The sequence below is a fragment of the Bactrocera neohumeralis genome, chromosome 2 (genome assembly GCF_024586455.1).
Source record: "Bactrocera neohumeralis isolate Rockhampton chromosome 2, APGP_CSIRO_Bneo_wtdbg2-racon-allhic-juicebox.fasta_v2, whole genome shotgun sequence".
In the NCBI taxonomy this organism is placed as follows: Eukaryota; Metazoa; Arthropoda; class Insecta; order Diptera; family Tephritidae; genus Bactrocera; species Bactrocera neohumeralis.
The window spans coordinates 36853495-36879553 of NC_065919.1; the positions used below are offsets into that span (position 1 = coordinate 36853495).

Consider the following 26059-nt stretch of genomic DNA (forward strand, 5'->3'; position numbering starts at 1 on the left):
GAAATTGTATACTACTTTACTACTAGTTTTGGTACATTGTACAACTTTGATAGGAAAACTGCTTTTGTGCGGTTGATTTTGGCAAAGCAGAAATTTGGATACATATACTAGTATATGTTTATATGAATATACAAAAGTAAATAGGTATGTTTGACTTACATAAATCTACTGAAAATGGTTTACAGTAGATTTGATAGAATAAGTAATTAAAAGACGTTTTAGGGAGTGCTGCTGTTGTATTATTATTACATCTGTGTTCAGAACATCACTTCCATTTTCCTTACACCATATACACCCAATAATGCTTAAATACTGTGGTTTTCTTCCCCCAAAACCCACCTGTCTAACAAACTTGGATACGAGTACACCAACACCTTCGAATGTTGCACTCTGAAACGCACTTACCAAAGCAATATCCTAAACAGGATAAATGTAATTGCGCATGAATTTCTACGCATTTTTCCTCCGATCGCCTCCACTTGAACCCCCGGTGCACCATGAGATGATGCTGTTGGTACTGCTGCGGTAACTTTGTTGGGCTGCTTTTGTCATCTTTTTCAGCGGTATGCCCATTCGCATTTGCGGCTGCCACCCTCAGTGTTTGCATCCCACTATCAAAATAGGAAGTGGACAAAGAGAAGAAGATAACAAATATACAATTGGTATGAGTGTCGCGTTATTCTTACAGAAAAAAGGTGCAACCTCTCTCCTCTCTATAGCTGTGCATTCCAGAAGCTTTTCTCCGAGCCAAGTCAGGCGTTAGAGCTGATTGGATGGTTCTGTGAGTTGCAAAATTTTACCAATAGACACGCCTACCGTACTCAGTAGAACAGCTATTTGAGGCATATTGCTCTCGAAGCGTTGTTATTTTATTTCTCACCGACTCAATGGTTTGTCGATTGCTTCGTTTATTCAACGCTCTGGAGTAAGACGAAATATTCCAATTGGAATTTCCGACTCTCGGTAGAGCGGAAATCGAGAGAGAAAGAGTGTTTTAGCTCGAGGGCTCTTAGGGAGTGATACTTTGGGGTTGTGCTTCTGCTTGTATGAAGAGGTGAAACATGCTCTTAATGAGCGCGCTGTTGTCCTTGTTTCATTTCCACTTCCATTTCCTTATGATGGAGAGTTAGCTAATACAAAATGAAAACGAAACAATCTGCAAAATTTGTATTACAAGAATCGTAATTGAATTGCTTTTAAAATTGATTTATAGACTATTTTTATAAATGGGTATGTACTAACGAATTTAGAGAAGGTTTCTAAAAATATAAGTGCTGATAGTTCAAAATGAAGAAAATGTTTCTTTTGTAATTGAAAAAGGCTTAAAAAGATACAAGACGGTCTTATACTTGTCAAAGTTGGCAACTAAATTTACATTGATTTCTAAAAAAAAACATTCAAAAGTTTAGTTATTTCTATGTTTCTGAATCCACCTCATATTAAATGGAATAAGATAGCCATACAAAATCTTTCTTCAATGGGATCTAATTCAATTGTCACGAGTACTACATAAAAGTTCTATTTCTAAATATACATTTATCTCAAACAATTATAAATTACAGATACTTTTTGACCAAAAGTGAGTCAGTATCTCAATAAAAGGTTATGAACCTTAACATATGTATATATACATATGTATTGATATAGACTCATCTCCTTTTTTGCGTAGAGGGTAAGAAATTCAAGTAGGATTAGAAGAGAAGCTTTATCTTTTCAAAATGTGATGACATCACATTGAAAAACAAACATTAGATCTGATCAAAAACTTTGAAGTATTATTGATTACTTCTCGAGCTTACAAAGTACTCAATTTAGAAGAATACTTCGATTCAGAGCATGAGAGTGTACAACAGGCATAACGTCCGTAATCATGGTTTATTATTTACCCGTTACTATAGATACATCACACAACCGAAAGGAATAACTTTAACGATGTGGGAATTTGAAATGGTCAATATTCTAATGATCAATATCTTGAGATTAGTATCATCACCTGTTCAATTAGTATTATTGTTTACTTCTCGAGCTTACAAAGGATTTGAATTTGTATATTGCTACTAATTTCTAGAAACTAGCTAAACCTTTTGATATAATTCATAGATTTCAGGCATAACTATTCTACTCAGCACGAGTTCAACATTTCTTGTGTTAATAGAAATGTTTCACAATTTGATTTAATTCCTTTCGATATGCCCCTGAACATCCCCTCTGACCACTTGCGAATACCGCTTACCACGGAATGTTCAAACTATCTTTTGTGTATAATTTAATAGTGTCACACTTGACCTTTGTATGCGAATTGATTGATTCGCTAGCTGCATGACTGGCTGACTGGTGCCGCCAAGTCAATGGCTCCCATTCCGATAGTTGTTTCGCCAAACGTTTCAAAGTACAATACATATATTCTATGTATATGGGACGAACTGGAAATGAAACAGCAATTGCGTATCCTTAAGAATTTAACCAATAGAGAGTGTAAGTGTAGTGGTATGGGGGTAGATTTAGCACTGAAGTCTTACTAACAAAATGTAAGAAAAACAGATGATTTGATATTTTCTGTAGCAACAATTAAATCCTGAAAAGTGTTGATGCGGTTGCAGAGCACTTGCTGTTGGAGAATGGAGGATGTACATATATACGTAGAAGATAACGGAAAACGAAGGAGTGAGTCGCTCAATGTGGCAACCGCTTTGAATGTTGGAATTAAAACACAACCAACGGACCAACCAGCTAACCAACCCCTTGCAAGGCAGTGTGCGACAAGGTAGAGACGATATTGATTGCTCTTTCTCGCATATTCATGAAATTGAGTGTTGTGAGGTTGGCTGAGTGGAAAGAGGCGCGGTGTGTTTTATTTGTTTATGTATGTATGAGCAACGACACTCAGACCCGCGAACAATTTGCAATTTCCGAGCAACCCTCCTAACGCTTTGCGGCATGCAAGGGTTCTACTATGTAGAGTGATTTCAGAGACTAAAGATCTGTGTACATGTGTTTGCACAAAACAGTGGAGAACCATTTTAGCGCAAAAACCTAAAGAATTCCGACCAACCACCTCAGTTCTAGTTATGCAGTGTGACTACAAAGTATATAGTATGCAGGTTCGCAGTGCAACATAAACGACCGGGGGTTAAATCGTGGAAAACAATAAAACTAAACGATCGCCTAAGAACAAACAAATAAACCAACCAGCAGCCGGACAGACATACAGTCATAGAGACAATCGCATAGACAGGCGGGCGGCGGTCGAATGTGTTCAGTGAAACAGAACACTTTTCATTGAGCTGCGCCGAGGACAACGAAGTTTTGAATTCAAAATTTCAATTTAAATGCGAAGCATAGGTGAAACGGTAAAGTCGTCCTAACGATTTCTGCGGGTGTACGAGTACGCGCGTCTAAATAATGGTGTTAAGTTGATGTAACTTTCATGTGTGTTCATAGTGCAGAGTTAGTTTTAAAGCGAAATCTTTCGGCTGTACTTATAAAGAACAAAGAGCTTACATATATTTCTGGTTAAAATAAAATCATGCGAACATAATGAAACTGAAAATCCTTAGAAGAATTTTCGATTTGTAAAAGAGTTTGTGCTCAGTAAATGGAATTAGTGCATTTCGATTAAAACTTTGAAAATAAGAGTGAAAACATATATCCAGCCAGTGATTTCAAACCATTGCAAATTTAGCTAACAAAATTTGTTATACAAACCAAATGTCTTCCTCAGAGGCTGAAGTTGATATAAGCGTGGTGTCCAGTCCCGAACCTAGTCCCGCCGGTTGTGGCAATGGCAGTGACACTCCGTTACGCTCAGCTTCTCCGACGCCCTCCAACGGAAGCACGCCAACAGCGACATCAACGCCAACTACAGCCGCCGGCACACCTACTTCCAGTGCTCATTTTCACAGTCCGAACGCCACTGCTTTAACTGCTGTACCGCCGACGGTTCTACACCATCACCTGCAACATCACCTTAGCAGTTTAAGCGGTCACCCCGTGGCATTACATCACGCTTTGCACAGTTTCGGTCATCTTCATGCTGCCTATCCTGCGCATCAACAATTATTGCAACACGCAGCGATTACACCTACAGCGGGCCAAATGGCTTTGGCTTCAGCGGCGGTGGATCGACTTAGTCCGCCGGCTATGGCTGCTATGGCGCCTCATTCACCCGAACGTAATGGCAACGATGATGTTACTTCCTTAACGGGTAATAATAACAACAACAATAGCAAGCTTTTGAATCACAATAATAATAGCGACAGCAACGGCAGTAGTCAGAATATGGTGTTAGGCCGTGGAGAGGCGAGCAACGGTTGCGGCACTGCGTCCGGAAATGCTAAAGCCACAACCAGCAATGGATTTACTAGTTTCTCTATATCGAGTATCCTTAGCCGCAGTGAACCGTCGAAAAAAAGTGGTGGTAGCCATAGTGTACCAACGCTAATCACACCGATACCACAACTGCCACAGCCTGGCACCGGCGGCCCACAAGATGCGGCGATGATTTCTAGGTAGGTACTGCACTATTAAGCGTTCGTATGCAATCATACTACTTGCTACAAAAAACAGTAAGTGTAACTGGAAAAAATTCCAAATTTTCTGACCATTGGATAGGTCTTAAATTTCCAATCATTAAATATGAAAAAACTCTTTCAAAGTGATTTTAGCGTTTGTTTATGGTTTTATTAAAGACCTACTCTTACAACCTCCCTTTTATTTGATACAATGTTCAGAATTAGTTTTAAAAAATATCTTACATATAGCTCTTAATTTTATTTGATATTAACCAGAACTTCTCTCCAATTTTGGATTTGTAATGTAAAATCTTTGAAATTTTGTTAAGCCTTTTAATAATTTAAATTTATTGTTAGACTTAGTCCTTGCAGTTTAAATATTGCTAATCGGAATTTCCTAAAAATCAACAGTTACTGACTGTCTGATGTTAAATCGAAAATGTATTGTTAATTGACGACAACGACCAATTTTATTAACTACATGTGCCTATGTAAGGGAAACCTCTAAAGAAAGACTAAGAGAGTTTTTACCATAATAAGTGACGATTTAGGATACCTAATATTTGGAAAAGGACTTAAAAGAGATTGAACTTCTTACTGAACGGCACTTTTATTTAGGATGCCCATATTGTTTAAATATTTCTACGTCCTCCGTTTATTTTTTTCTTGCGTTATGTCAAAATATTTGGCAAGCTGCCATAACATATCTCTGTCGTTGAAAGCAATTTAATTAATTCATTTATAAAAATTTGCATAGCTGATAAAAATACTAAACGTTAACTCAACGACTTATTTGTGCTAAAATTAATCATAATACCAAATTAAATAAATATGATATATTTGTGTGTATGCACCGACCTGGAAAGGAAATAAACCAACAAACAACGTTGATTGATGGCAAAAGAAATACACAAAAAAAAAATTTTCAGATGATAAAGTGATAAAAACTTCATTGCGCAGGCACACGTCAAGCGAAGCGCCAAACGAGTCACGCATGCGCCCTGCCACAGTATTGCAGGGAATGCATGCCATTTACACCTTAGAGGCTTGATACCCTCAAGATCTAATTGGCATTACGCTTTTTCAACAACTAACTGTTCATAAGTTATAACCAACGAAAAATTGAACGAGGAAGGCAACATTTACTGAGTAGACGCCCCAAGTCAGCGCCCATCATGCTGGCTCGTGCTCGCGGTGCATTCGATAGCGGCCACCGTTACCAGCGCATCGGACTGCTACTGATCGTTATCTACCCACGCGCTGGCGGAGGCACGATCCGGCAATCGTAAGTGTAAAGCAGCCAGTGTTGAAGGGGCGCGTGCGCACGTACGCGTTTAATGAAATGAAAATGATCATTATTAAAGCCTCAAATGTCAAAATGCCAGTTGTGAATGGCGCAGGGCCAATAGATGACCAAGCGCTGGCCACTTCGCCCTTTCCCTTTTTACTATGTTCTTTATTTGCTGTTGTATTTTTTCTTATCGAAATTGCTTTGTTGTTATTGCATTTAAATGAACGATGGAGTGAATGTCTGGATTACCCGAGGATCAGCACACGTTCATACGCGCATATGCGTAAAAATACTCGATGGCATAAGAATGTGTGTGTAAATATTTGGCTTTAGTTTGGCGGGGGAGATAATTTAAGGGCAACATTTTTTTAATTCAACACATTCGTTAATCGCTTGACGTAATATGATCTTCGATTACGAAATTTTTTAATTTTGCCCTTTAAGTTTGCCTTTTTTGTATATGGAATTTATTAATGAACCCAACGGCTGACAGCAGTTGGCTTTTAATAGGTGCATAAATTCCATTTGTTGTTGTTTTTAGCTCGTGACGCCGAGGAACTTAGGGACCTTAGCAGAACTGCATAGGTACATATGTACATACAAGTACATACATAGGTACTAGTGAGTTAAATTTCGATCAGATATTCAGCTTATTTTTGGTAATTTAATGCTTATAATTAAGGCTATGTACATTGGGCTTTCGTGCACATTTACCAGCGTGTGACCCACACATTGACGTATGTGTAGGTATTATCGAAAAAGTGTTTTCACTGGTAAAGCGTTTTTGAAAAATAAGAATTAATAAAATATCGTAGTTAAGGGTGAATATGTATAGTGTTGATATTTTATTAAATTTTCGCTAAGTATATAATTTTTTGATTAATTCTCCAAATTGCATAATGATCTGAGCACTAGAGCCAAAATTACAGTTGTAAACAGCACGCTCCTTCCAAGTGCTAAAAATTATGAAGAAATTTCCATTTGAAATTTTTTGATACTCTCCAACACTTGGCTTGGCCAACAATACTACAGTGGATTCAGTTATCCGCGGGAAATGTCGAAAATCAAATTTACTATACAAGTACTTTTTCCCCAATACTTGGCTTTGGACCAACACTTGGTTATCTTGCGGGAAATGTCCAACATTATCAGCGATAGCACAAATTGCTTCGCCGATACATATGGTTCTCTTGATCCAACTCTGTAAGTAAACACCACGAAATCCAAAGTTTTTAGAATTCATGAGAATATAATACCACTAAAATCATGGTTAAAACATCGTTCTTGAATTTTGAGGGCTGAGTCAAACAGAATTGATGTGTTGCGTCCATTAATCCGAATTTGTAACCGTTTAGTCGAAAATTTCAAGGAGTAGCACAATTTTCTAAATTTTGTGAGGTCATCACTGATGAAAATAAATCCATGAAAGATCTTTTATTTAAAATACGGTTGAATTTCCTTAACTCGATTCGCCATAATCCACAAGAAAAAACTTCAAGTCAGAAAGACTTCGATTTATAGAGAAAAATTCGACTTCTATTGACACTTCAAAAGTTCAATTTGTGGAGAACTACGAGTTTTGGAAGTTCAACTGTACTTTCATTTCAGTAATTACCTCCTTCTTCCGATGGAAAATGTAAAATCAAAAAACAGGGAAAATGAGAAGTACCTATATTTTTAACAACTTTGCAACTTACGAAGCATTGTAATATTTATTTGGCAAATATTTGAATTTTAACAAGAGGAACTTGCTTTGTACTTTGAAGGCAAATGTAATGTTTGGATTTTAAAATCCTTTCGAAAATCTTACAATGCCAGTAAATGAATGGGAGTGCGAGAAACTGAAAGATAAAATCAAAATCAAATGAAACCAAAATATACAAACGAAAATGCACTTCGCAAGGATGCAAGGGTAACGGTATAATAGCGAAACGAATCCTTAAAATGCAACGAACCAACACAGCCTTTATCTGTTTGTAATTTAATATTGTTGAGAATGTGCAAGAACATGCAAACATGAGACTAACATACTTATTCAAAAATGCACATTTATTTTCACCTATGTATGAGTATGTTGTGTTGGGCATGAACACTGGAATAAAAAGACTGTTATTTTCGGACTTCCACCCATCAGGCTGAAGCGAGATGAGTTGAGTTAGATGTGAGTAAGGGTTTCGAGTAGATGAAACCCCAACTAGATTAGACAACGAACATAGCGGAATGAGCTAGGATGGTAGGAAACACCCAAGCAACCACCGACAGTGTTTATTGTTAAGGGTGCCGGACTGAAAAAGAAGCACAAAAATACATGTTAAACGTATATATATAAATAGTGAATCTCAGTTGAGTGTGGCATATTCTATGGAATTTGTGCTTTTACATTTGTGTGGAGGAAAATAGCATTTCTTTGAGGAGTGCAGGAAAATATTTTACTGAATTTTAGTGTCACATGCGATTTAAATAAAAATTACTATTTAAGAATGTAAGTCATTATATACAAATTGAATATTTTGAATTAGTTTTCATTTAAATTGCTTCTTGGAACCGGCTAATATTTGTGACATAAGGTTAATTTTTTTCACTCGTTTTATGTTTTCCATCAAAAATATGCACATTGACGTAAATAAATTCCATGTCGATATTTGTACTGCTAGGGCAGTTCAAGCAATCACTTGAATTTCCCTCTTACTTTGAAAATAATTTATTTTCAATAATTATAAATCCCGTCAACTAATGTCCCACTACTGATATTTTTCATTTCCCAACTATAATTCAAATTTTCTACAGTGTACCTTTGGTTGTGCAATGTTTGGTGTATGGCGTAAACAAATACGATTTTTGTACGTTTACATTTGTAATTATCGCATAATTGCAATCCAATTGCTGCTCTATGCTTTGCTCTATTAAACTCACACAAACATACCAACATACCAACATGCATGAATACATGTTACATGGGTTGTATTACATAAGCAGGAGCTGGAGGGGGTGCCTTTTGCATGCATTTATATTTCTATTTGAGAGAGTATAAACCAAACTAAGCTTATCATTCAGATGGGATTAACGTTCGCGTAAACGTCGCATATTTCTGAATGTACATACACGTACGTACGTATATACATACATATGTATCGTTTAAGCATACTTATTTAAGGGCATACAAATAAATATGTTTGAAATAAAATGTGAAGCCCTCATATTGCAATTTAAAGGGAATATTGTATTTCGTTTAGGAAATCAAACACTGATCTTGATTTAAATTTGCTCGGTTCAATTCCCGACAGTACGCCGCCTTTTCGATGAATTGGCAGACAGCCGAGCAGTCTTCCAAATTCAGAGAAGAGTTTGTGAATTGACTTGCGATGCTTATCGCTGATGCAACTAACATACTTAGGTCTCGATACGCCTAGGTCGCGCATACAATTTAATTTAAAAATTTGTTTCTCGCAATAGTATGAAAGATGACAATCTGCTTTGAGATGCGTCATTGGAAAACCCACTGTTCCTGTTTTATGCGGTTTAGCTTCTAAAGCCCATGGGCCCTGTTGGGATAAAAAAGGCGTGTTGCCCATGGCACGTGCGGATCAGAAATTAAATTGCAAGTGTTGAGGAGATAATCTCAAAATTATGTGAAACATGGCAATTGTGATGATTTGCGGTTGATTAATTTATGGCTTTGAATAAGAAAACCAAATAAATATCCAAAGCTACAAAAGTAAAGCACAGTCGCGTTAGTAAACAATTGCCAACTCAGGAAAGGACTTTTATTTTAAAAATGTTTGTTATTTCTCTTTTTTACTTCCTTTTTATTATGTTACATCCCAACAGAGCTTTTATCCGCGCTGCCGTGTGTCAAAATGTCACTTTTATGGTTTCATTTTATTAGTAGTACAGCTTGTAGCTATTTGTTGCGCTAATTACGCGCATTTAAAGCAGCTAATGTCAACCAAATTTCACAGTAAATTGTGAAAATATTGCCTGCAGCCACGCGTCTCTAAAACATTAAGTATTTCGACCCCAACAATTTAAATATTACTGGTGATGCTGCCAAAGTAGCAACCATTAATGCGGCTGTCTGAATGATGATGTGAAATAAATCCAGAGCTTATTGCGAGCGCTTTTTTGCTGACCTGCGGGTATACGTACACAGTCTCATTGATATTTGAGGCGGAAATACTGCGGTGGCCATGTTGATTTTCAGCTATTAACACGAGACTCCCCTAGCAGAAAGACAAAATTGCAACTAACCACCGGCCGCCTTGAGCGTAAAGCAAAAACAACAATGATTTGTGTTGTGATTGCCCAAGGCGCTGTTGTTGTTGTCTCCACAACTTCCTTTATATTTCGGCTTTTCCTGCGCACGCCTGCTAACCGCTATAGTAGTGACCAAATGTCATCACCTCACTCATAAACCCATTTGTAAATACACATACATATGTATATACATATATGTATACATTAAACAAATTTTGAGCGCTTGGTCGCCTCACTGAAAAAAACGCTAGTAATTTTTAATGAATTGTTTGTGGACTTTTGCGATGTTTCCAAACTTTTCGTTCTTTGTTTTGAAAATCTCAGTGCAAGATGTTTTATTCGTGCTTTAAAATTGATCTTAAATTAATTTTGGTGTTTTTCATTGTAAATATGAAATGCCTAAATTTCCTTAAAGTTATTGTTTGGCGTTTGGATCTACAAAGATGTCCCATATTTTCAAGTTCTCAGATAGCAGAATTTTCGTTCTTTCGTATTTGGAATGCGAAATGACCGTAACCGACTCTTCAGACTCGCTTGCATCTAGAAACAGTTTCTGTATGTTAGAGTTCGAATCAAAAATACATTATTAGTTCACAGTTTGATGAAGTAGGAGCCTTTGTTACCTTGGTGGTAATTAGGCAAAAGTTTTGTAAAATGGCCACATAGGATATCAAACTTCCGTTCCTGTGTTTTCTTTGAAATTTTATACCACGAAAAAGTAACCTTTATAAATAAAATCCTAGTTTTAAGAGTCTACGAAACTCCTTGACTTATCTATTTTTAAAAATAACCAAATTGTCAATTAAAATATCCGAAAAATATCATTCGAATTAACGAATGACTTGAGCTTAATAAGGAGTCTGACTAACTAACTGAACCACTAAAGCTTTAAGACTCAAATTTGCTGAGGACAAATCCTAAAAGAAAACCTGCCGATAGTGTTAAAATGGATAAAGTCTGATGGGGTCTAACATAACGGTTTTGTTAAGAAATATTAAAAGCACGATAAATCAATAACATTGTCAGAGACAATAAATTTTACACCCAGGATGATACAAAAGAGCTTTATAGGAACCGGGTAAAAATTTGACGACGGGCGTGACACCGCCCACATTTAGGTTAAATAACATATCTGTGGACATAATAGACCAATTTCAATCAAATTCGGTTATCTCTGTGAAATATTATATGTTATTGAAACTCGGAGAAAATATTTCTTTGATAATAATGTACACTTGCGTTAAAAATAGGCTGAATCGGGTCTAAATATTTTCGAACTTCCAGATGTTTTTATACTACATAACATATGTTGGTTATTGTAGGAGTTATCGCACAGAAAAAGAGAGCGTATTTTTCTAAAAACAGTAAATCTTCGTGCCTAAAATGTATAGAATCCGATGAAAGCTAGCCCTAAACCCCATATAACTAACAAACCTTCTGCACCTGAAAGTATTTTCCTGTTCGGTTACATTCGAACTTATGTAGCTCTTCTATAATTGTTATACTTTGATTTTAAATACTTAAGACTTTAAATCAGCTATAATATAGAAAACCAAACTAAGGAGTTATAAAGCGTTTTTGACAGGGAAAATAAAATTTCTCCACCTAGAAAGAATAGTAGGCTAATTACGCATACGTCAGAGAACATGTAAACGCACGGTTGCACCACAAGTGTTGATTGTTTGTACGTTCATTTAGTAAAGTTAATCGAATCAACTTTAATCGTACTAAAGTACTCTGCAAGGCTTGACACAGCCAAGTTTGATTGAAAATTATTTTGCAGAAATATTTCAATAAGTGAGACTAACCGCATAATGTCTCTTTTAAATTTAATGTTTCAGAAAAATGGAAAATGTCAGCTAGAAGCATAGAATATATCGGTTGTTATATTTGTATTCCTTGAACAGGGTACACTCAGTTTGCCGCGATGTTTTAATATATGTACAAAAGGAAACGTCGGAGAGCTTATAAATCTATAAAGACGAGCTGAGTCGACTTAGACATCTCCGTATGTCTTTATACATGATCTGGTCCCTCAGGTTTTGAGATATCGAACTCAAAATTTGCTCACGTGCTTTTCTCTCCAAACATATTATTGCCATACGAACTGGACGACTAAAGTTATGTTCTTGTATGAAAAACGTATTTATTTGACGATATATCTTTACGAAATTTGACAAGGACTATTTTCCAAAAAAGCGCTGCGATATCTAAAAACAAAAATCTAGATGGAACAGAACTGAAGGACGAAAATTAAGTTCTTCTAGGGCAACTGCTTCATTTGTGTAGGGTATACTAGTTTCGGTGCAGCCGAAGTTAACGCTTTTGCTTGCTTTTCTTCTAGGTGAAGGAATAACTAAATTGTTTGCAGTCAATTACTTATTTAGTAATTTTTCAAAACTGTTCGCTTAAATCTTCATATTGGCGTGTTCTAATTAGCTCAACGCAACACTCACACACTCGGCTATTATTACAAACGCAATCAATTGTGTACGAATAAAAGCAATGATAGAATGCTAATATGTGTCTGTGCCTGTGTTTGTAACCGAATGCAAAATTAGAATTCGGAACTTAAGCATTCAAATTGCCCAGATCGTTCATGCATGCAAGATTTAAATGTAATTGGCTGCATTTATAGTCGCTTTGGGCTATAAGCTGCGGCACACACACTTACTAACACTCATTGACAGACTTAAAGACACTTATTCTTTTGTGTATGCACTCATATATGTATGTCTGTGTGGAGGAACATTTCAATTTAACCAATATGAATATTCAATACGTCATTGACATTTTTATATTCGAGCGCCAACACACTGCGCTACCGTCCATTTGCGGGTTAATAAGCGGGCTAGTTGCCAGCTATGTGCCAATACTACATACGCATAAGTATTTGTATGAGTAGCACTTGAGCAACCACAGCATATCAAAATATTAGCAGCAGCTTAAGTACTACAATTTTTCCTCCCGAATGACTTTGTTGCCCTGGGCAAAAAATGCTGGCGTCATTAAGCGGGATTACGCGTACGGCTTGTATGCCGCAAACAAACACACATGCATACATGCAAGCGAATGCGTAAAGTAGTTTTCAAAAATAATTATTACGTACCTGGGCTATTGTGCGCAGATCCCTTCTAATAGACTTTTCCATGGTCGGAATGCTTGTGGATGTGGTGTAAATATTGCATTGACATTTGGCAACATTTTCATTTGGCCTTTTTGTCGACTATGTTGTTGTGTTGTTGTGATTCTCGAAGGACTCTCTGGCATTAGTGATTGTTTGGTGATTAGCAATGGCTTTGTTTGGGTTCAGTGAGGTATCAAAATATTCGTAGTAGAAGGGCTGGAAGTAGTAGAATATTCAGTGAATCGTCAAAAGGAAAAAATGGAACTTGGTCTGAGTTGCTCGAAAATGCTACATTTCGTCAAAAAGAGAGTTCGTCATTTTATACTTTTCAGTTCTTGCAGAGACTTGTGCTATTTCTTACGACAATCGCCATATTTGCTATTATCTCTATTTTATTATAAGGAGTATTTCTTTTTAAACCCGTACAAAAATTGTTTCTGGCATTAAAGACAAGAGTTTAAATGCATTTAAATTTTATTTAAGAGAAATATTTTTACTTATTTGGCGCCCAATGTAAATACGAACCCACCTAAATTGTTGAGCTTTTAATACTTCTGCATAAACAAAGACAAATATTTTAAGTAGCATTTAGAAAATTCCACAAATAGTTTGTATTCACATGAATTTGTTGTGTACTTTTTATACCTTGTCTATTAGAGTAAATAAAAGCCCCTCAATAAGCTCTTTCTAAATTGACGATGTAAACATGAACCCGTTCAGCACATGGAGAACGCTTCAAGAAACCTTATGAATGCCATAATTTCCACTTGACGTTAAGCTGTTTGTTGTTCTACTAGTTGTTGTAATTGTTTCTCGTAATCTACTTTATGAGTGTTTAAAAACTGCATCAATCCACGTTTGAACTGCTTGCACCTTCTGGAATAGAAAACTTTTTGCTGCTGAGGGGCTAACAAACAGTAATAACGACTTAGATATCTTCGAAAGTGCGTGTATGTGTAGGTATGTAAGTGCATATGCGAAAAATTATTAACAGAATAAATCATGCCTAAGCTTGTCTCAGCAATAAAAGTTCTTTTTTATATTACTCGCCAGTGATAGTTAACTGAACTGACCCACGTAAAGCAAGTTAAGCCATGCGATCTGACGTAACTGCTTCATGAAGACGGCAATATAATTCTTGGACTTACCTTACCTTAATTTACGTACTATGACGCCGTACGCGGGGTCAATTCTCTCTTCTCTGTTCTCTTGCATACCTTCTCAGAAAGCAAAACTATTCGATGAGTATACATTTTATAATTACACTGAAAGAGAAATTGCATTAAATCAAAATGGTTTGCTAAAATGATAAAATCTTGTTATTTACATAGAACAATTCTTTCACTCTATCAGGTTTTGTTTAAAATATTTTAGATAAGTTTTGTGATTGGGAATGGCTTAAATGACAATTACTGAAAATTGTTAAATATTTATTTATTTAACTTAAATTAAAAGTTTAAGAGAACAAAACCTCCATCAAAATTATACATATTCGACAGTTCTTTTTCGGAGGTTGGATTCGTTACTCTCCAACCCATGGCAGTTATTAACAAATTATAATTTCTGTCATGTCGACTCTGTAGAAGTGGATACTCTCTCTTCCTGCCGTCCATTTAAATGCTAATTTCAATCCAACCTTGCTACCATAAACTGCAAATCTGCCAAGTCGCCAATTGGAAATTGATATGGGAGAGTATTGATTTATTTACAGCAGGTTTAGTTTTTTTGCCAAGCATTTTATTGCTGATTTTGTGCTTTATTTTTGCCGTTTGTCACTGAGACAGGCAGCAGTGATTCTTTTTTAGAATACACTGACTGTATTGTTTATATTCTGGTTGCCGGTTTTTTGTTACCTTGGCCAAAGTGAAAGAGGTCAGGGCAATGCGAGTGTAGCAATTTACTGCTGACCAGTTCGGGCTGAGTGTCTTCAGCAAAAGCTAGCGAACCAGACAAATTGCAACAGACTAAAAAATATCGCATAGAAAGCAGACAAAATAAACCGAAATAAAAAGCGTTGGACGTGAAGAACTCATTGACCCGAGTTGGTGGTATGTGGTGGGGGGAGTGAATAGCAGGTGAGTGAATGTAGAAACATATAAAAATCACAGTTGTAAGAGACAGACTACACGGGTCAGTAACTACATGGTCAAAGAGGGTTAACGGAATGCCACAGGATGGCAATGCTGCCCGTACGTACAGCTCTGACTATTGTGCGGGTGCTGTGGGATTGCGCAAGGGTTTGCTGGGTTGGACTCACGTGGAATGCAACTTAAAACGTTTTAATGTTGACTTTTGTTGGCTTTAATTTAAAATTGCATTCGTCGAAAGTGAGTGGAAGGCAACCGAGAAACGTGTGAAAAAGAAGGAATAAGGTGCACCAAAAATGATATTATTATAGTTGGAAAGGGGGTGGTGTGATATCAAAATCGAGAAATAATTAAATGAAATGGAAGGGCAAAGTGTTTGTGGGAAATTCTTTATTTATTGAATTATACTCTAAATGTCAGACAATTCTTTTTACCCTTAATTTTACTTACATATGTATATCAAAATCTTCCATTAAAACTTTCGGCTGTTATTTATATGTAGATTCTTGTAGTATAAGTAAGTATAGTACTTGGACGCTAAATTGTAAACTCCTACATATGTACATACTATGCATGAATAAGTAGACACAAATATTTGTGGGAATTCGTGGCACAAATGTCAAGCGTTTAACATTCGAATACCAATAAATGTACAAAAAGTTAAAAGTGCCAGCTTATCGCATTAAAATTGGCTTATAAAATAACAACAAGAACGCTGGAAGAGCTGCAAGGAAATTCAAAATCGCTGTGATCTGTTGAGTTGGGCGACACATAATTGGATGTATTACCGACAAGCGCAATTATGCGTTGATTCTTCAGGAGTAGAATATTTCTGAGATTTGAATTATAAGGTACACATATAAAAAATATATTCGTTCAGTACAGAAAATCGATAAAATATGCACGATAAGAAAATGATAGTAAATAAAACCTTCATTTCTAGATATATGCATGTTCTTCTGCTTCAATGTGTTTTTGCTAAAGTTATATAAATAAGAAGCAAACGGTTGGCTTGCTATAGCAAGAGTCGAATTTTAACCCTTTTCTGAGCTGCTTTCTTACGAATCTACAGACGCGACAAAAATAATGGTATTCTGCTATTCTGCCAAAAGGTCAATTAAAACAGCATTGAAATTTTAAAACACCTTTTTATCCATTGACTATAAACCATATATGAAATGAGTGCAGGGAGTTTTTTAGATGTGTGGTTTTTAATGAAGAACAACGTATGAAAATCTTGGAAATTTATTACCAAAATAGGCGCGGACCAAGCGCATCTCAAGAAAATTTTGTTCAGCGATGGTGCTCACTTTTGGTTGAAGGGGTACGTTAATAAACAAAATTGTCGCAATTGGATATGTGAAGTCTCTTATTTATGCAGTTAAGTCCATGATGACTGACCCCTTGTAAGAGAATATTAGGCGCCTTATTGCTGACATAATAACGCCCCAATTGATGCAAAAAGTGGTCGAATATTGATCCTCTCGGCTTGGTTAGCCAGCCACGGCGTTCACTTGCCCGAAATAATTCTCAAAACATAATGGTAAGCCCTTGTCTTTATATTAAAGCTAAATTTTTTACTCTAACTTTAAATTATACGTGATTATTTTTCTTGAAAACCGCAGGTCTAAAATAACTGTATAATTACTGATTATCATGAACGTGTTCGACCTTATTAAATAATTAAGTGTAAGAAATAAACAAAAATAACCGAAATCTTACTAATATTATTTTTAGCTCAAGTGTATGTCCCAATAAAGCAGAATGCGCTTCTCTTCGCCCTACAGGATTCCATTCAAGGTACAAATAAAATCAAAGCCAATAAGATAAACATCTCAATCAACATTCTACTTTATAAGCTGTCATATTAAACCAAATAACCTCTCTGCCCGGATATATCGACCCTCATCTGGACGTCACGCGATGGCAGTCTGAGCACCCCTCGAAACCGCTCCTGCCGAATGTATGCCCGCTTTAACGAAATCACTTAAGTGCCTCAGCCATTAGAAATCAGAAACCAACTACCCCCACCCCCGTCCCCATCAGCCTTAACCACACACACATGCACACAAGTTGCAAAAGTTTGGTTCGTGCAAGCAGCCCAACCCTCAATTACCCCACGAACAGAGCCACCCACCCACTTTCACTTCCTCTGCCTTGCCATCTTTGGCCGGTGTGTTGTTGTTGTTTGTGCGCTTGAATGATTCGAGTTGAGAGTTTGATTTAGCACATGATATAAATAAATAAAATGTATTTATTAAGAAGCTCTTTAGCGTCGAATAGCGGAAAAACGCCATAATGCGAAGAAGCTGTTCGAGATGAGTGCGACGGTTGTCATGAGGGAAAGCGGCTGATTCGGAAGGATGCGAGCAAAACGCAAGCAGCAAGATATCCGTTTGAGTATGCAGTGTGCATGTATGTCTATGTATGCGCCAGTATGGGGAGGAGCTATTAAGTGTTTGTATGCGTTTGTGTTTATGCGTTTAAGGAACTTATACAAGGGATGAATTTGCTCGCAGAATTATTGACTATAAAGACACCATTCTTCTTTTAACTGAGAAGATGATGTACATTAGGATGTTAGTTAGTTGTGAAAAAAATTGATATTCTTGATTAACGACTAATAGTCAGAGCAACAAATTTTATTTATGTATATATTAGTTAATTTGAATAATTAATAGCGAGTAGTTTGATGAAAGCCTTAATGTACATTTACACGTACATATGTAAACTTTTGGTGTGTGAATGGAACAATTGTCTCAAGGCGGGATCTATAAAACTCTTCTAAGATATGTATGTATGTATTTGTAGGAAATTTCGTGTGATTGCAGTTACTTAAGTAGATAGGTACATGCTGATGCATGTATACACACTTAAGTATTTATGTACATACATATGTACATAGGAACATGCATATTTACATTTAAGATTTTTCTTGGGGGTGAATGCATGAACGTACAATTCTGCCATATACTTACCTATATATCTACAAAAAGATGAGGATATATTTAGTACACTGTTTCCATAAATGTGCGTGTGTACACATACGCATATGTATGTATGTTTATATACATATATTATAATTAGGTATACTTACAACAATAAATTTTTGCTAACGGCATTCTGAAATTAGTCGGTGGTAAAGCTAAAATATAAAGAGCTTCTCCATTATGAGTATTTACATGAATATGTTTGGTCATTAAACAGAAAACAGAAGAAGTTCTACAAAGCGTTTAATAGCATTTGTTGATCCATTACTAAATTTTATTAATTTTTATATAACAAAAACACATCGGATTGACATTCATTATCTAAATTTAAATCTACACCAATACAAACAAACCAAAATTAATGAGTTGGTTAATTTTTCTTAATTGCAGATTGGGTTTCATATCGCAATGGGGTGCTCTAGCTGGTCGTTATGCGGCGCTGTGTCCTCCAGGCTGGCCATGGGCACCACAACGTCTGCCTTTCCACAGCCCCACACATGGTAAGTGCCGGTTACTTAGATAACTATTTCAATTTTCTAAATTGTTTCAAAGGGTAGTTCTGGCGCCGGTATATTTTGATATTTTAAGGCAGGTGTTCAGAGCAAATAGCTTAACTTTAATATTAATTGTTAGACTGGTGCAAAAGCAACATTTTATTTTGCAATTAGAGTTCGCAGGCCTTGAAGTTAACTCACCCATTCATATAGGTCGCTCAAGTCATGCGGGTTATTTGATTTGAAGCAGGATTGAATTTGATTGAAGCTCGTCAATTTTGAGATTTAATTACTTTAAAAAATTATCTGATGCTATCCCAGATATGTATGTATATGTATATATTGTATGTATGAAAGAACAAAAACTTCGATTATTTTATTAAATTAATTTAATTTAAATTAATTAATTGTTAGAGTTGTATGTTTTGGAACTATTCAGAATAAAGAATAAAAGAACTGAAAAAGAAATTGCAACTAAAATAAAAGAGAATTGAATACAAATTAAACAAGTAAGGCAATTCGCCATCTTGTGGAAAGACTTTCAGGTGTTGGCAAGGTCTTATAATAAAACTTGTTTCTTAAGAAGATCCGAATAGTTTTCATCCAATCAAATTAGGTTTTGTATTAACTTCTCTGAATTTTATAGATCGTAGACTTATACCACGTTAATTTTTATTTCTACTAGGTAACGTAGTAGTCGGGTAAGTTCAACCCACACGCATAAATACTAGGGGGATTCTCTTGCTCTCGCAGGATGCAAAAATTATATAGCGAAATATGCAAGGCCAAGAGAGCACCCATTGCAGAATCTAGTGCTATATGAACGGCGGATTCGGTCAATTCATTGAGAATGGCTATTGTGCATGACTATTGTGAATTAGCGCACCTTCTGCATTCATTCTTAACAAAAAACTGTAACAAATTTTTATAGCTTAAAGCTTAGTACGCAGCTCTCAAGAAACGTAAAAACTTCATATAAAAAAACGCTTAAGAAACGGTCAAGATACTTTCCTGCGACAAACTTACTTGTGCTAGTACGCAGCTCTCAAGAAATCTAGTACCAATTTTTGATACTTTTTTTCAGTAAAATGTGAATATGGCAAACCTTGTTTTGCGAAGAAACATCAAATCAACAATTGTTTCTTGAAGGAAATTCGAAGTAATCGTCAAATTCATCCTAAATTAGTTGAAATCATTATTATGAAGTATATTCCATTTTGAAATGTTGTATAAAACCTACCAATCATCAACAACATTTCTTAAATCTCAATGAAAATATTTATGTTACCATATACATACACACATACATATTACGCACAAAGTTTGTTTTCTTTGTTTATTCTCTCTTGCTCTTCTAATGTAGATCATTCACAATGCGTAACCAGCTGTCAAAATTACTTGAGAAATAATGTATTTTTTTTCTTGAGCAATTACTTGAGAGCTGCGTACCAACCTTTAAGTAGAAATTATAAAATCTATGTATTTAAAACTTACCTTCCTCAACAACTTAACCGAGAAATATGTCTTTATGTAAAATGAAGCTAAAACAGGGTTGCAATTATATTTTAAATAAACATGGGTTTTGGTGTGACATATTTTACAGCCATTGCAAATAATTTTCTGCGTGTGTTTGTTGTTGTGCCGTTGCATAAAGAGCAAAATTCTGCAATTCGTGCACCGTGCAGGGGTTTTGCAAGAGCAAGAGAATCCCCCTACTATTTCACCACCAGCTAAATGGCCTACTCGTATAGAATATATGTAAATATCTTTCTTACATGGGGAGACGTGGGGTAACACGGGTGCATAAACGGATTTAGAATTAAGTTGAAAGTCAAACCAGCTGATTTTTTGTGCCGGTGTATATTTTTGAATATTTTACATGTACTGCCTGTTTTGTATGTATTTAAAAAAAATTATAAGCAATTTCACTTGTCTTTCTATTTAGAACACATTAAGCAGCCTTTTTAATATTAAAAATAGATTAACTACATTCAGAATTCACAACCAAGTAGAAATGAAACATAAAAATGGCGTTAGTTTCATACACATTTTGCTGGTACGAAATTTTTATATAAAAAAAAATCCAAATCGATAAACAAATAAGGAAGGTATTTCCCTGGTTTTAATCTTGGCAAGTTGCAAGTGTATGAAATGTTCGGTTACACTCGAACTTGGTATTTTCTTACTTGTTTAGGTCTAGAAAACACTCTGAACCGTTTAGCTTTAAATTTGTGCTCAACTTGCTTTTACACTTCATTTACCCTACAATTGCAATGCTTTGAGGAATTCACGCTATGCCTTTGACAAGTGAATTACCAACATGTAACGGTGCTAGTTTACAAATATTCCACTAATAGTCTCGGCGCAACGCGTAATCGTCACTTTGCATAATCGTCGAATTCTTTGTGACATTCTTGAATGTCGCCTTCGATTAAATTCCGTTCTGTCGTAGTGCCCGCTTCGCCTTACGATTTGCAGTCAATTTGAAGCCACAAAAGCCTTACACACACATGCGACCATTAACAGCACACAGTGGGCTAACCCACCAACGTTGCTCAGTGCATTGCATTCCCGCTGCTTCGATCGGTTTTCAATTAATTGCAATTTGTAGCAGGGATTAAGTTACGTTGCTTAAGTACATCGCGTTGGTTGAGGTTTTTTGCGCCACTATGCACAACCAACTGTGTGCCTGAGTGGGTGGATCAACTGTCTGGTCAAACCGACGTATGTGGAATTTTAGTCGTATATTCACATGTACAAGCAAGTATATGTATGTTTTGCATGGGGTGACGGGCGCAGCGTGTTTCCATGCATTACCAGTAGTTTAAGCCTATTTAATTGGCCTCTTAAATTAAGTAACTACAATCGCAATTGAATTTGTTCATGTAAATTGGCCTTAAGTTTGTACGTTATTATCGCCGTTGGAATGTACTTAAGCTAATGGCGGAATAACGCACATATGCAAATATTTGCTTATTGCAGCAATACCCTCTTGGAATTTTTGACGATTGTAAATAATAATTCTTGTCAAATTTCTTGAGGACATTTCGACAAACAAAGAAATTTTCTAAAAAGGTATATGAATTTGATCGTCTAATTTTTATGCCATGATACATATATATGATATCCGGCATAGCAGCGGCTTCCTGGGGGAAAGATAAGGTGTACAAAATTTCAGATCAATATCTCAAAAACTCAGAGACTAGTTCACGTAGATACAGACAGACGGACGGACATATGTACATGCATGGCTAAATTTTACGTCATCTACGTTTCTGTTATTTTAATTTTCTGGCAGGGTGTCGCTGCATATGCATCTATGTACATATGTATTTACATGTATATTTAGTTGCTCAAATGTGGATTTACCTCAGCAAACAACAATATGTAATAGTGATAGTGTTAAATGACAGTTTAGCATTTCAACATTCCAATCACTGTAAATTCGCTGTATCACAAGTGCAAAAAGGTATGTACATGCATATGTATGCACGTAATTGTTTAAAACGCTAATATTATTCTACAAATTGAGATCTTAAATGAATTTTGTTTAAATAATAAAGAATTTTCTTCCAAAATTAAAAATAAATTTCAATATGATTTTCATTTGACTAAAAAAATTTGGTGCAACTCGATAATTTCCAAAACATCTTTGTATACTGATATATACATATATAAGGTACGTTCCAAAGTAAACAGGACTTAAAAAAAAAACAGAACAAATGTTTTTTCGGCAAAATCAATTTATTTCATTCAAAATAGTCACCTTCTGCTTCAATACAGCTTTTTGCACGGTCCAAAAGCGTGTCGAACGAGTGTTTTAGCTCGTTGGCCGTTATGACCGCCAGTATGCCGGTGCAAGCCTTTTGAATGGCATCTACATACATATGTACGTCTGCATAACGCTTTCCTTTCAGGGGCACGTTGCCATATCAGGTGAATACGGGGAGTGGTTAATGGTTCAAATGTGATTTTTGCTCAAATAATCGGTCACAAGCGTCGATCGATGAGACGCAATTTTTGGTCGTCAGTCAATTTGTGCGGAACAAATGGTGCACACACTCTTCGTAAGCCCAAATGTTCGGTCAAAATGCGATAAATCGATGTTTTGAAGATGTTCAATTCCATTTCCATGAATTTCATTGATGATTTAGGCTGATTTTTGATGAATTCACTTACACTTTCAATGGAATTTCCGGTGATCACGGATTTTGATTGGCCCACATGTTGATCGTCATTTATGTATGTCCTCACGACCACTTTGAAAACGTTGAAACCATTCGTGCACTCTGCTACGGGATAGGCAGTCATAAACTTGTTTTATAAATTTAAACGTTTCAGTAAAAGTTTTATCAATTTTAAAACAGAAATTAATGTTGGCTCTTTGTTCGAAGCTTATTTTCGCACCGATAACACAAACCTACTGACACTTAAAACGCAATAACTTCACTTCCAATCAATGAAATATCATGAAATTTTCACCGGACAATCAATAAAGATAGCAGATCGACATATAGATGGCGCCACCAAGGGGGCCTAGAGTCCTGTTTTCTTTGGAACGGACCTTGTTAGACAACGTCTGAATTTGCTATAAAATTTACCTACTTTTCAATCAGATCAAATTTTTGTTAAAACTCTTCCTATATCCTTCATTATGACCGTTATAGTAATCCCTGTGCTTGGTATATGGATTTTTATTCATTTAAAATTCATTTTTCCAAATCCATTTTTTGGCTTCTCTAGGAAAAAATAGAATTTTACTCAAAATAAAGAAATGAAGAAGTTATGATTGCTGGCACTTTTCGCTAATAGGTTAGTTGTAGGAAAATCGACCGACTGACAGCCATTTTAAAAAGTATTTAAACACACTGGCTTACATATTCAAAGTGCCGAGCAAATAGCACTAAGTGGCTGTGGAAATGAATAGAAGTGGAACACAAACGCCCACAAACTGCCACTTAATTACATTTCCCACCACTAAAACATATTAACAGAAAATATACACAAAGTTACCAACTCTAGCTAACCACATGCTCTCGTGTCAAGCGAGCGAGCTTACTCACTGCTCCTGCGCTTTGAACGCTCGCTGAGAACGAGTGAGTCTCAGCATTGCAAAATCAGTTTGTATATGTGGATAAGGGTCGCGTAACCAACAACCCCAGAAATCACAGCTTTTCTGTTTAGTCCAACTAAGGAAACAAGGAGTCACAGTCATTCGCATTTGCGATTATCGTTCATTATTTGTTACTCTTAAACAAATAACCCGCACTAATTAGATTCTCTCGTTTCTCTTTCTCATTGCAGACAGTTCCTCAACCAACACAACGGAAAATCCTTCCTCGCCTACATCGCTCAGCCCAAACCATATTGGCAACAACAACAGCAGCAGCAACACTCACGGCAATGGTGGCAACAATGGCCATAGCAATGGCAATAAATCGCCTTCGCCGCATGGTTACAATCATAGCCAACAACAACATTCACATCTGACGCATCCGCATCAACCTTCAACGCCTACAAGCAGTGGCGGCGGTAGCAACGGGCATCCGCTGCTCAGCCACCACAGCTCGCATTCGAATTCCAGTTATTTATTGCCCAGCAGTTCCAACGAGTCCGACGATGATGGCGAAGAGATTATCGAAGAAGACGATGGCAATGATGGACCCTCAGACGGCTCTTCGCCACAAGGCGGCGATGGGAATCAAACGAAACGCAAGAAAAAGACTCGCACAGTGTTTTCGCGAGCACAGGTCTTTCAGTTGGAGTCCACATTCGATATGAAACGCTACCTCAGCTCTTCGGAGCGTGCCGGTTTAGCTGCCTCACTGCGTCTCACTGAGACACAAGTGAAAATTTGGTTTCAAAATCGACGCAACAAATGGAAACGTCAGCTGGCAGCCGAACTGGAGGCAGCCAACATGGCGAATATGGCACATGCCGCACAACGTTTGGTCCGCGTTCCAGTGCTCTATCATGACGGCTCTGGTGCGGGATTTGTACCACCCCCACCACCGCACCACCATCCCATGCAGTATTATGCGGCGGCAGCAGCACGCAACACAAGCCCACCACGGCCACCCCTCTCCTCGCTGGTATAGGGCGTGGGGTGCTTGGCGGCCGCAGTGGTACCCAACTGCGGAGGTCCAATCTCACTGCGAAAGCCGCCATACACCAATCATGCGCCAACAACGCCGACGCCGACATCAGTACACGATATGGATGACTCGGATACAGAGGAGGAAGCCGCAATCGATGTGGAAGCCGACGAGGATGAGGAGGAGCTGTCCTTAACGCAAGCGTCGTTAGCACAGAGCAATAGGGATTCAACTAGCGGCGGCAACAGTGTTGCTGGTGGTAGCGACGTGGTGCGGAAAGCGACACCATTCGAGCTGTTGGCGAAAAGTGTCAATTGCCTGGAGATGCACAGCAGCGGTGGTGGCAGGGAGTTGAATATCAACAGTGCTGGTGGCGCCAGTAATGACAACGGTGTTGAAAGAGCCAACACAGTGCACAAGGTGTATTAACAGAGTGGAGAGAAGAAGGAGAGGCTTTCAGCTCTTGTCGGAAGAATCCGCAAAGTGTTGTAAATTTATATTGTGTCATACAGAAAACATTGGTTTCACATACAAAGAATTTCACTGCTTAAGTGCATGGAGAAAACAAGAAGAAATGTTAAAAGCTAACTGAAGCGGGATACATTCGTGGAAGAGTGTACGTAAAAATTATTGAGTGTTTTCTCTTAAAGTTAATGTGTGGTCTGTATAATAGGAAAGTGCTAAGTAAAAATTGTAATCAATGTTCAAACGTTTAGGTTTCCAAGTAAACAAACAACAAAGCCATACAAAACTAAATATAAACTAAGAAAACCCTTCCATATTTGTAAAAAGTTGTTCTCTTTCGCTTTCTTCTTTTCGCTACTAAATTTGTAAATAATTAAATGTTGACCTGCGGTGTCTCTTTGCTCAATATTTGTGCTTAAATCTAAATAAAATCTAGAACAGATTCATGTGTATATATATTTATCTAAATACGATTATAAATGTATATATGTATGTGTACTCAGAGGCTTAAAACAGTCGTGTTTGTAAAATACTTGTATGTATGTAAGTCTCTATATGATATGTGTGTATGTTTTGTTAGAGAATAGTCTTGCGATTATACATACTATGTTCATTAAGTCATATATGGAAAATTAATTATGTAAGTATTTATGTAGCGTCGCATTTATGTGTGAAAACAGCGTATAAAGCCAAAAAGTAGTTTACATATACATATAATTCTTACATATAAATATATACATTAATA

General features: G+C 36.7%; 1 protein-coding gene and 1 long non-coding RNA gene across 2 annotated transcripts; one reads left to right on the forward strand and one right to left on the reverse strand.

Moving 5' to 3' along the window:
* Positions 1–246: 246 nt before the first annotated feature.
* LOC126762392 (uncharacterized) lies at positions 247–2318 on the reverse strand. Its single transcript, XR_007667452.1, has 3 exons — positions 2234–2318; positions 687–1130; positions 247–611 (listed from the first exon to the last, which is right to left on the reverse strand). It is a non-coding gene; the product is annotated as an uncharacterized LOC126762392 (long non-coding RNA).
* Positions 2319–3080: 762 nt separating this feature from the next.
* Positions 3081–25754, forward strand: LOC126762312 (homeobox protein Hmx). Its single transcript, XM_050479005.1, has 3 exons — positions 3081–4508; positions 18651–18760; positions 24059–25754. Exons 1-3 carry the CDS (start codon positions 3709–3711, stop codon positions 24850–24852), a joined length of 1704 nt encoding a protein of 567 aa, XP_050334962.1. The 5' UTR covers positions 3081–3708; the 3' UTR covers positions 24853–25754.
* The last annotated feature ends 305 nt before the right edge of the window (positions 25755–26059 follow it).